The sequence below is a fragment of the Molothrus ater genome, chromosome 5, assembly GCF_012460135.2.
Source record: "Molothrus ater isolate BHLD 08-10-18 breed brown headed cowbird chromosome 5, BPBGC_Mater_1.1, whole genome shotgun sequence".
In the NCBI taxonomy this organism is placed as follows: domain Eukaryota; kingdom Metazoa; phylum Chordata; class Aves; order Passeriformes; family Icteridae; genus Molothrus; species Molothrus ater.
The window spans coordinates 58,914,956-58,927,566 of NC_050482.2; the positions used below are offsets into that span (position 1 = coordinate 58,914,956).

The 12,611-nt window shown below is 37.6% G+C and overlaps 1 protein-coding gene across 2 annotated transcripts in view; it reads right to left on the reverse strand.

Annotated features, from left to right (window-relative positions):
• Positions 1-4,024: 4,024 nt before the first annotated feature.
• KDM7A (lysine demethylase 7A) overlaps positions 4,025-12,611 on the reverse strand; it is a 61,460-nt gene continuing 52,873 nt past the window's right edge. The window contains exons 16-20 of one of the 2 annotated variants that reach the window (XM_054514843.1): positions 11,848-11,993; positions 11,506-11,718; positions 11,092-11,173; positions 9,712-9,988; positions 4,025-9,036 (exon numbers count right to left, since the gene is read on the reverse strand). In XM_054514843.1, coding sequence (XP_054370818.1) covers positions 8,942-9,036; positions 9,712-9,988; positions 11,092-11,173; positions 11,506-11,718; positions 11,848-11,993 — 813 coding nt within the window. In that variant the 3' untranslated portion in view covers positions 4,025-8,941. Of the gene's footprint in view, positions 9,037-9,711; positions 9,989-11,091; positions 11,174-11,505; positions 11,719-11,847; positions 11,997-12,611 lie in introns of both variants that reach the window. The other variant, XM_054514842.1, reaches the window with a different exon arrangement.

A 12,611-nucleotide genomic window follows, 5' to 3' on the forward strand; every position in this document is an offset into this window, starting at 1 on the left:
GGGGAAAAGAATTTAAGTATTTTAAGATTATTGACAGCACTATTTTGGTGTCTATTGAAATGTGTAGTAAAAGGATTAGTGAAGACATTCCTTTAATTATACCTAATATTACTAGAGTTTGGTAGCTAATATTTTTTACTGTTCAAAATTGAGGCCAGTGGCAACAGAAAATTAATGGCAGCATTACTGAAAACAGTCTATAAGCTATCAGGGCATAGCAGTGGCCCTGTATTGTGAGGTTTGTATGAAGGAAATGTCTTGCATCACAACCATGAGTGCTGCACAGGAATTCCCACTCTCCAAATACTTCAGTTGTTCCAACACAAATCACTTCTGCTTACAAACCTCATTCACAAGGGAACTGGGATGTGTAACACAAGGTATCTTTTATGTTCTGTATAAACTCTACTTCTTAAAGTGAAATCCTCCTAGTAGTGAAGAGAATGTATTAATAGAACCAGTGTCTAAAATAACTTCCTGTAGCACCAGAAGAGGTTTGTTACACAGTGGTTTTGAGTTTTCCCAAAGCATCTCACCAATTCTTCTTTTCTGACCTGCTGCCAAAGCTGGAGAAAAAGGCAGCCTTCACATGCCATGTCTGATTTGATGCTTGGTCCCTCTTCCAAGAGTACAGGTCAGCATCACTTGTGGTGCTTAATGCCAGGCCCAGCTGTCCAGCAGTGTCTGCAACACAATCACCCCAATTCACAGTAGTGCACTGCACAGCTCACAGAGTTTTCTTCTCCCCGCTCCCAGCAGACCTGGGCTGAATACAAACAGACTTGGAAGCAAAATGGTTCCACCCAAGGAAGAACCTCATCTGAACAACAAGTTCTGACATTACTTTTAGGACAACTGGCATGGGAAATACACTTTGAATGCTCTCCTTCAAGAGGTGCAATGCTTTAACACATAGGAACAGCTCTGTTCAGTAACCACATCATGATGGAATTTAAAACTTTCTACAAGAGCTGGTTGAGCACAGGAAAAGTTCTACTGGGTCAGAACTGTGACAAAGCAATTCAAACACCTTTTGTAAAAAGCAGAAAACCCTTTGTAATGAGAAATCAACCTAAGAATGAAGCACAAGATTTAATATCTTCATATTAATGCTTGGTTGAAACTGCTGCCAAATTAAGCCAAAATTTCCACAACCCACATCCTATTTGAGGAGACCAGAGCAGCAGTTTCTAGAGTTTTGTTGGCTTTTAGCTTAACCAGAACAAAAAGCCAACTTGTCTCTTTGTGACTTACCACCAAGGTGTATGATTCATGGGCAAATGTTTCTTCCAGACAGATATCACATTCTCCAAGTACAGATGGGAACTTTACTCACACTCATTGCAGCAAAAATTTCTTACAAGGAATAAACTTTGGGGAAAAGCATCACAAACAAGCAGACTCTTTGTATACTGGTTTTTTTTTTAGTTGACTTAAAAGTTCCAAAGTAGAGTATTTTTTCCAAGACCAAAGCAAATACAGCAGAAGCAGTACAGATAAATAGATCTATTAAGCCAAACACAATTCTTTGAAAAATTGCAGTAGTCATTCTAAAGACTGAATATAATTGGCTTTTGAGAAATCAGACCTTAGTCTAGACAGAGCAAACTGTGCTATTAGCCAGCTGTTAGGTGGTATACTACAAGCTCTGGCACTGACAGATTTTATTCACTGTCTTGACCACCAGCTGTTTTTTCTGCAGGTAAAAACTTCAGTCACTGCCATTGTAGAAACCAAGGAGTTCAACAATCCTGGTTGTATCAGGAGTAACAATAACATTCTGGTTTTAGTTTCAGTCCTCATTAACTTTTGGCTTGAGACACCTGACATTACTTACCAGCACTAAAAGTGTAATTGCAAGGGCTCCCAGGACAAATACTTCTATATAAAGAAAAAGCTAAGTTTCTACAGAAACTAACACTCAGCATGATTGACTTTACCATATTCATGCTATTAGTCATGTTTCCATCATGAATCCAAGCGTCCACCTAAACAAAATGAACCAGAAAAGGTTTGGTTGAACATGTTACCTCATGAGCCACCACCACAAAAGCTTCACAGCTTAAGCAGGTCAGGACAAACCCTCTGGAGAGAGCTGAACTTCACTAAATGTACAGAAATGGAAAGCCAGTCTGTAGGCACTTTACCAGTGGGTACTTCACCTCAAACACAGCAGAATACTATTGATTAAAGACCAAAATCAGTACTTTGGTCTTCAGATACCAAGATGGGTATCTTCTTCATTCCCTGACTTTAGAAATTCAATTCTTTTGCTGGATTTGGTAGCCTTGAAATCTTTAAAACCCTTATGTCCCTCAGGAAAGAACAATCCAGGTAATTATTTCTCCATTCTCTACAAACAGAAAGGCAGAAGATCTGACTTTTAATGAAAATATGGCTCCAGCTGCTGAAGGCTGTCCAGCAGCATTTAAAGCAGCACTTGAGATATTTCACGTTTTCCAGTGTATTATCCTGTCTCACTAAATAGCTGAGACAGGAAAAAAAAATCTCTGAAGTGTAGCTGGCAAAAAACAAAAGGGCAAATAGTAAAGTTCCTTCTTTAGGTTTTCATATGGATATGGAGCTTGTATTTGTGGCCCACTAAGGAGCTCTCTTAAGTCTATCACTTGAAGACCAAAACATTGGTCTGAGCAGTGAGCTGAGGGTGACAAATCCAGATGAGTATTTGATGGAAATGCATAGGCTGTAGCATTGCTATTCAATCACAGTGATTAAGACTTTTCCAAAATATGCAGTTGCTCTGACAGACAAACAGCTCTTTCAGATCTTTGGCAAATCTTGGGCTAACCAGATTTAAAATCAGTTTTAACACTTTAATTGAAAAGATGTAAAGGCATGTCAAAATTCAATGGGAACAGATATCTGGAGTATAAATATTTCATCATCAACCCCTGTACTTGACTCTATTTTTCCCTCCACCCAAATGAAATTTGTTTTTGAAACAGCAGAGAAGTTTCTGCTCCCCAAATCTGCAACTCTATCATGTTTTAAACTTTAGGCCACACAACTCAGTTTGTCATTGGTTTTCAACTGTCCCATTAGGCAGTACATGGTTTGATGAGCTCAGCATTCTTGTTCTTTTTCTGTAAAGCACCTGGCACAATTCAGATCTCCTATCATTAGAGTCACCCAGAAATTCTCTGTAAGCCAGAAGCCAGGCTAAGGAGCAAACCTGAGCAGCTGAACAGGATGCTGATCTCAAACCCTTCTGCCATCTGATTCTTCCAGTGCCACTGGTGCATCATTCACCTGAGGCTGCCCTGACTGACCCTCAGCAGGGCACTGCAGCAGGTCAGTGGGGCACAGGAAAAGGCTGCACACCAAGCTGCAGGCTGGGGCAGCCACACTTGCACCACCCCAGGGAAGCACCCACATGCAAACACTGCACTGCCACAGGAGCCAAAATGGGCAGCTGCAAACCAGATGATGATGTCTGGAGGGAAAAAGCAGCAGGGAAGTCCTCCAGGACAAAAGCAAGTATGGCTAAGCATATGTAAGTGTGAAAGAGAAAGCTCTTCTTGCAGAAACTGCACACACTTCAAGGAAAAAGAAAAAACCAAACCAACCAATAAATCAAGAGCTGAGTCAGTCATCAGTAGCATGAGACAAACCTGAACAAAAACCAAGAGCAAGAATACAAAAATACCATTTGACACCCTTCTTACAAATCTAGATCTGATAATATGATGAATCACAAACACTTCCACCTCCTTTTATATTAGGATTCAAAAAGAATATACACATCTTCACAAAATGCATTTAGTTGCCATATAATATACTTGGATTGAAATGAAATTTGCACTTTGAAAAATTTTTTTAAATGGTATGAGAATATTCCCTCACATTTCTCCACCAGATTTCTTCTTTAAAATGTAACAAGCAAAGGGCACAGAGAAGGGACCTAGAAAAGCATTTTTTCTCCTGATGATACTCTGTACATTTTACTGTATTTACACTGAAGGAAATGAGCAGAAGTCTGAAGAAATTAAACACTTTCCAGTGCTAAAATCAAAACATAAGCATACAATTTTTTAATTTCAGTATTTTAAAGTACAGAAAGTGGAAACTATGAATATCAAATACAAATTTAAACAAAGCCACTTGTCCTCCCCTAGAATAATCAATGTGAACTACTTATAGAAACTTACAAATTTAAAGTAAAATCAAAACAAAATAAATACTGTACATACACTTTCCCTGCCTGCAGGCAAAAGAGGATGGGAAATACTGTTATGAATTGAAAAAAATGCTCTTAAAGCTGCAGCATCCCATTTCCCAGCCAAATACTTAACACAGTAGTGCGTTTCTGTAAAAAGGAAGACACACATACACCGACCCCTACTGAACAGACAAGCTAACATTTTCAGAAACATTAAGAAGGAAAGATAGAAATTAGACTATGAGAGTAGAAAAAGGAGGAAAAGACAAATGGGCCAGCAAAACATTACTACAAAACTAGTAAATATAGCCAAGAACTAGCCCCGTTTTTTGTTTGGTTTTTTTTTTTCAAATTCCATGTTTGTTTTTTTTAAAAAAAAGATTCACCAAAGCATTGGCAGCAATAGACATTTCCCAGCAGAAGTGACAATACATATCAATATAATCTCTTAAAGTGATCCCTTTCATTCCCTTCCCACAGCATGAAACTCTTATGGCTTAATTTATATTAAAAGTAGAAAAAGTCCTTTTTTTTCCAAACAGAAATGCAGCCTATGAAGAACATGCATCTCCTTATCAGTGCTACTTTCATTTCCCATCCACTGCATGACTTATCATTCATACTCTCCCACAAAGAGGGTTACCAGGGTGGTTTTTTGTTGGGTTTATTTTTTGGAAAAATGGATGTTGCAGCTTTTCATCTTGTTTAACAATAAACAGTAAGGCCCTTGGTTCCATTTGTATTTCTTCTGTCAAAGAGTAGTGCTGGGCTCACTCAGCCCCAGAACTACCAACAGCTTTTAATGGTCTGGAAGTATTCTGTGAATGACACTCTGGAAAGACACAAGGCTTGGGGGTCGTGGTGGGAGTGTGAAGGGATAGGTGGGCACGTGGAGCCTGAAGAGGGCAAAGCCACTGGGTCATTCTAGCTCTGCTTAGGCTCCACAGCTACCAAAAAAGGGGTAGGCAAGATTCCCACCAGCTCTGGCTTTGAAATCCTGCAAAAATTTTCAACACTTGCAACTTTATGGTCTCTTGAGTGAAGGCAGCTTATGCCTTAAGCAAAGCCAAAGTGTCTAAAATGTGGCCGTGACACTGTGCTCTCTTACATCTCTACCAAAGGTAACACAAGCACTTCAACCACCAAAAATTAAAAACAAAAAATCAAAACCCCAAACCCCCCCATGTGATCAGAAAACAACAATTTTAACTCTCAATATCTAACCCTTCCAAAATTCTCTTTAAGAATGAATTCATGTAGAGTATTATAGGTTGCATAGGTAATCTACCTCAGAGGTCAACAAAGGCTACCCTGTAGCCAGGGTTTATTAGCAAGTATAATAGGAAAAGAAAAGGGAAAGTTGCTGGAAGAATCTTGGATATAGTTTCTAGGTGGTCTTTCCATTTTCATGTTTGTTTCTTTTTCTGCAATTGTAGGAATGTGAGAACTTAAGAGAGTGGGAAAACCCCTACAATATTTCATTTCCTATTCTGCCTACAAAAACAATTTTTTTAAAAAATGAGTTTTATGCCAAATGCAAGTTCTCTGACTTTTCAAAAAATATTACCCTTGAAAAAAGTTACCATAGCAGGTGTCATTTGCTGTTGTCCAGCCAGTGTTCCCTACTCCCTCCCTCTTCCACCCCAAGTGAGACAGCAAGGAAAAAAATTGGGCTTTTTCTCTCCACTACAACAACACAAGGTTCAGTCCATCTACAGAAAGACTGGTGCAGAAGTGATTTCAGCTAGAATACAATAAATATATCTCTACATACAAGTACACAAAACAAGTGAGGTCACCACATCCTCTTCATGAGCTACCAGGAGATTTCTTTTTTCTTGTTTGTTGTTTTTGCTTTTTTTTTTTTTTAATACTGCTCAACATGGCAATTTCTTTTGAATTATTTGTTCTGAGTTGGAACATCAGATTTAACTTCTGCTGGAAGCATGGATATTTGAAGAAAATGGGAATGAACCTCTGCCTGTTGACAGCCTGTGAAGAGACTATGACATAAATTCATGACAGTGGAGAGCCACTCAGAAAAAAAAAGTTAGAAAATTAGAACAATAGAAAGGATAAAACCAAGAAGAAATAATATATATGGGTCCAGCCATATCTATATTTCAACTGTAAGATACAGATAAATAGTGTGGATGGTCAGAAAAGAGACTCTGTATAAACCAATCACATGTACAAGGAAAGCATACTCTGTATTTGAAAATTCCTTACTCCAGATTCTATTCTGGCATACTTTTACTTCAGACAAAAATCTGTCTTTAAGGAGAGAGAATTCATTCTTTATTCTGCTCTGAATCTGACTGCTGCCCTAAACTGGAATTTTCTATCATTAGAAATTGCACAGCCAGCAGGAAGGAAACAGTTTGGTTCAATATGCTAAAGCTGAAACAGTTTCCAAAGCCTGGCAGGCATTAAACCCATTTGCTCAAGTTTAAATGAAGAGAAAATTTATATGGGTATATAATTTTAACTAATATTGACAACATACTTTTACTTACTTTGGTGAGAACATATTAGAAGATAGTTAAAATATTCTCTTTTAACTATTTCCATCTAGAAAACATAGCACCTGAGAACAGCAAGTCCTTATAGTCATTTTCAGCACCTGTAGAATACTACTTAGCTTATCTTCTGCTTTTTACAAATCCTTGACTACCTCCATTCCCAATATTCTAAAGGTTGATAACTTGTGTTAAATTAAAAAAAATTAAAAGACTAAAAACTTGGTTTTGTGAAACATTAATTAGCAAACAAAAAATAGTTTAAAAATTCACCTATACAAGTCACAGAAGAAGTTAAGTCATCATAATATAAAAGCAGGGCTGCAAAAAACACTCCTAAACTATAATTTCCAAGCTCCAGACAAAGTAAAGCTATGAAAGCTACCTGACTTTTTTTGCAGTGGCACTATATTTTGATGTTTCTCCATTTAGAAACAGGATAACATAGTGCTGCTAACTGGTTCTGACCCTGCAGCAATAAAGAACACCTGACATCAGAACTATTTCCACAAATTTCTAAACTCATTCATAGTCTAGCCTAAATAAAAATAATTCTGCACAAATATTCCGGAAAATAAAAGTGACTTTGTTTTTAAACAACAAGAGAAAATTATTCCAGTATAGGATATGGAGGAAGGAAAAATTGGTGTGGAAAATTAAAATCAATTTGATAGCTTGGACAGCTATGCAGGAGTATTTTTACTCTTACCAATCAAAAAAAAAAAACAAACCATAAACCCCAACCAACAATATTGTTGTCATTAGCATATTGACATTTACATTTTGGCTGGACCCTGCAAAATGCCCTTTTTCCAGAATCAAGTAAAAGTATTCCCCCTTTCTGCCTTCATCCCCAACCCTTAAAAGTTAAATATTTAATTTTATATTACAGAAAAATACAAATTTTAAATCAAAATTATTTACAATACTTCAGAATTGGCATTTGCTATCAGCTCTGTATGAAGCCTGACACAAATGGTCATTCTGATACCAGTAAGCTACTTAAATGCTTATATATATGGACCAGTTAAGACTTCTCATTTGTTGTCTTGCCCAGCTTTGAAAGCAACACACATTCTCCTGCTTTCATGACTCCTCAGTAAAATGTGTTTAAAGTACAATAACAACACTTTAATGCTTCTTCCATGCTACATTAAGGAAAATGCCAAATCTTTTAACTGCAATGTGTATCTTATGAGTTACTTGAGAGCAACTGTTCTGAAGAAACATTTATCTTAACTGATGCCCCCGTTCCTCCAAAAGATGTATTGGGTCTTCCTCCTTTGTACCAACTGTTAAATAACTAGTACAAATACAATTTCAGGGAGTCTTTTTACACAAGAAAATCATCACAGACAGATCATCAGGAGGAAAATATGAACTCAGATTTGGAGGAAAGAGGTGTATTTTAAAACAAGTTAGCTACTGGACCAACATAAGAAAATTCTTCTGTCTTTAGGAGTCTCTTCTAGTCCATTAAATAAATAAATCTGATATTAAAAAGGACAGGTCAAAAAATAATCAAGCTGGCAGAGAATACGCAACTTGCAAGTCAACAGAAGCCCAGCCAATAGCTTACAAAAAGCAGGAAAAAAATAATAAGATTCCTTATGCCTTAATTTAAAAAATAATTAATAATGCATCTCACCCCTATTTAAGACTATAACCTGAATATCAAATTTAGGAGTCCAGACTAATCACAATTAATGTGGCTCTCCACTGCACCAAACACACATTATCAAAACAATTTAAAACTTTCACATTATTAAATCTAAATTAATAACCCCCCACAGAAAAAGTCTTCCAAATAAATAGTTTCTTAAATGAATTTTAAAGTTGTGAAAAATCTATCAGAAATAAATTATTGATAAACCACCTTCATCATCTTCCCCTCATTAATTTAGGTCAGAAACTACCAGCAACAAATGATATTCAAGCCCTGATGAGAGACTATTTCTCACAGTCCATGTCTCTCTGAAGATTTCCCCGTTCCCGTATGGTTATTGCTGAGCAGGTGTGGCACAGTGAAAATGCAGCATTGGGTTGGGTTTTTTTGTGTGGGTTTTTTTTTGTTTTTCCTTTTTTTTTTTTTTCTTTTTCTTTCTTTCTTTTGTTCATCAGGCAGTGTTTTCTATGGTACATGCAAGTCTGCTTCAAGCAGAGGAATAACAGCAGCTCCAGGCTCTGTTGCCCTCAATACTGGTCTGTAGGAAAGACAGCAGTAGTACAGGTAGCAGCTACATTAAACAAAGAAGCGTGCATGGCCATTCCGGTTCAGCTTCAGGATCTTCCCAAGGCGCTGTTTAGCAGTTGCCATTCCTTTCTTTGGACGTTTGCCTGAAAAACCCAAGCAAGGACTTCAGTCAGGAATTTCAGGATAAATTTTAATCGCTGTACAACAATGGTGAAACCCAGCTTTCAAGGTGAAGTGAGCAAAATTTTCACCGGAATCAGTTTGAAAAACAAACAGGGAACCAGAATAGTTAAAAAGAACACCCCCAGGAACTATTTATCATAAATAAAATGAGTGTACTATTACTATCAGCTCTGTATGAAGCCTGACACAAATGGTCATTCTGATACCAGTAAGCTACTTAAATGCTTATATATATGGACCAGCTAAGACTTTTAATATTTACAAATTTACAAAAATATTTACAAATGTTTCCACTCTAGGATGTAGTAGGGGAGAACTTCAACTGAGCTTCTGGAATTTTATTCAAGTTCTTCTTGAGTAAACTACAGAATATAAACTAGAAACTAAAACCTACATAGTATGCTCATCAGACTATTTCTGAAGTGTTAAGAGTTTCTAAACCTTCATTTCAATAAGCTAATCTGATTCAGGCCAGTTAGACCTCTCTTAATTCCAACCTCTTCATATTCTGTGCCAAAATCTGAGTGTCCACAGCATGCTCACTTTGTATTTTCCCTCAAGGTCTAATCCTGCCCTTTACTCAGTTTCTGCATTTAGTATTTTACTTCCCTCCCCCATGCCCGCTCTGGCATTACCTTTTGTTGCCTGGTTGCTGATGGGGGGTGGATTTGATGCTGGCCTCTTCGTCGGGTGCAGTGGTACAGACAAGGACGTTTCCCCATAGGGCCTGTCAGGGCTAAGGCTGCCATCACTCAGCTGACACTCTGCTTGCATCAGGCTGGAGTCTCGTGGGTATTTGCCATGCTGAAAACTCAAGCTGTTGCTGTGGACTATGCTTCTGTTTTCCTGAACCTTAAAACTGGCTTCTGATGCACCCTCCTTCTTGATATATTTTTGAGTTTTATTTGCATCCTAGTATGGAAATGAGAAGAAAAGATGTACAAGTTAGTGGCTTCTGGCTACAGGTTCACTCTGCTTTTTCCAATTATACTACTGTGACTTTGAAATAGGTATTTCAGCAGTTCCACCAGAATCTGGCCATTTTAGGAGTCCATCATTTCTTTTAGAATAGATACTTCTTAAAGGTAACACAGTTTTTTGCAAGCTTTTCCACATGCACCTAAGGGCAATGCTACAGTTTAAGTACACATACTAATGTACTCAATTCCTCTACTTCTTGTTTTCAGTTTGCAGTGACCAAAACAAATGCAATTGTTCTTGATTAAACCAGCCACTATAACAAGCCATACCATAATCACGGACTACTTTAAGAGGTGATTTGTTTTCAAAATTCAGCTGATGAAAGAATAAATGCTAAATTGGGAATTACAAACCGCAAAGGAGTACCATGCAGTCAAATATTCTTACAAAGCAAACACCACAAAGCACACAGTTAAAAACAGTGTTAATGGCTGTAATTTTGCAGCTTTAGTTGTTCAAATTAACTATTTTAATACTTCTAATACAGAGAAGTTCAGAAATACTAAAAAAATTCACAGTATAGAAAAGCTCAGATTGTCAGAGTGTAAGGCACAAAACCTTTCATTCCTTGCTGGACTCCATTTGGACATCAGAAAACAAAAATATTCCTACCTGCTAGCTGTTGAAAGCTATCAGTTTAGCAGTACCAATTTCCTAAGCAAGTATTTTTACTATAGACACTATCAACATGCTCCATGTGTTCTGATGTTCTAGTTGGGAATAACAATGAATAAACAAAGTGCTTCCCCAGTTAGAATTAATATAAATTCACACATTTTTAATACAGTATTTTTTATTTTTCAAGATATTGCCCTGAGCACCTTAAATTAGGCACTATGAGAAAAAAGAATTTGAAAGAAAAAAACCCAAAACAACAACAGTGAAAAAATCCATGACAAAAATAACCCGGTTACCAGAAGTATCTGTCAGATACACAGTGTTTAAAGACCAGTCCACCATGCCTTCTGTACTTAAAATTTCATGATCTCTTCTCCTATAAAAATGTGTTCAATATGTTCTAAGTATTGCTTTACCTGAGGGGTAATCCTCGAAGCTTCATTCAGGTGTCTCGTCCATGCTGAAGTTCCCAAGTCTCCTTCCTCCTCCTTCACAGACCTACCTAAAGAGAAGTTCAACAAGTTTAAATTTTAATACTTTCACTCTGGCCACAACTTTCCCATTCTTGTAAGTATACCACAAAACTTTTAGATGGAAATATTTAGAAGGGGTATTCTGATAATAAGCTAAGTTTGCTCCAGTTTTCAGAAGTAATACTTTTTATAGAAAAAAACAACAATGCAAACCCACAGAAGACACCTTTTTAAATGTCAGCCTGATTGATTTAAAAGCTACTAATCTAATAACTACAAATCTAAAAATGTAACTTTAAGTGACTATTCTGAGTAGTGTCCCAAAAGCAGGGAGCAGCAGTTCCTCAGTTCAGACACCTACCACATTCCATGGGTTTGTGGCTCTGAGATGGCTGTCTGTCTTTATGCCGACTCCTGGGGTAGCTTCTGTGTTCCTGAAGAGAGGCTCTTTTATTTGTGCAGTCTGTGCTTTGAGTATGACCTGGTAAACATGTAGTATAGTGCAATCCTGCCATAGAAAGCATGCCCTGAATAGCTTCTTCTTCTGTACTTGTCGAGGTAGGACATTCCCTAGGAAAATCAAGGGAGTAGTGAGCAGTTCAAAACAGAAACCTCTGAAGGACTGATTTTTACATTGCTATCCATAAATACATGCTAAAAGATCTAACAGTTCATAAAAAATGCTCACAATGTGCTTACTTTTTACTGGGAGTTTCATTTCTGGATGGCTTCTGGGTATTTTGACAAAGGTCTCTTGTGACCTTAGATTCCTCTTTGAAATTTGATGTTACTTCCTGCTTCTCTTCATCACCTGAGCTTTCTGACTCCTCTGTGGAGGAATCCTTCTGCTGAAACAAGAGGAAACAGTATGCAGAATGGTCACCAGACCTCCTAAGTGGAGACTCTACTGATGCCTTAGGGTTCAGTTTTAATATTTTTCAGATTCTGTACTACTTTAGTGTGTAGTTCTGAGCTTCATATTAAGGGTTGGTGAGCTCTCTTCACAGAGTAGGGAGACAAAACAATTCCTTTCCTAGCTTGGGACCAAGGACAAATGATCCAAATTCCAGGTCCAAAAGCATAAACAATGTGGACTGAAGAGAGAAAAACAAGAAGGATGGCACTGCCTAAGCTAAATCAATAATTGGACAATTAACTCCAATATGCAAACAGACCAGAACTTATCAAAGTGTGAGACCTCGTGACTGGCTGACCATTTTGTGACCATTTTGGGTTCATCTTGGGTGTAGCCCTGGCTGGGCTCTTGTGCTGCCCAAGGTGGATCCATTGAGGCATTTCAATAAACACCTACTTTATTCCTTTAGCTCTGTCTAGCCTCTGTTCTAGGTCAGCCTTCACAAGGCAGCACTACCTAAATTTATGCTAAGTGAAGAATTCAAAAGCTTCAAGGTCCAACTGTTTTTATACTTACAGTATCTAGAACGCAGCTAATCTGAATATAG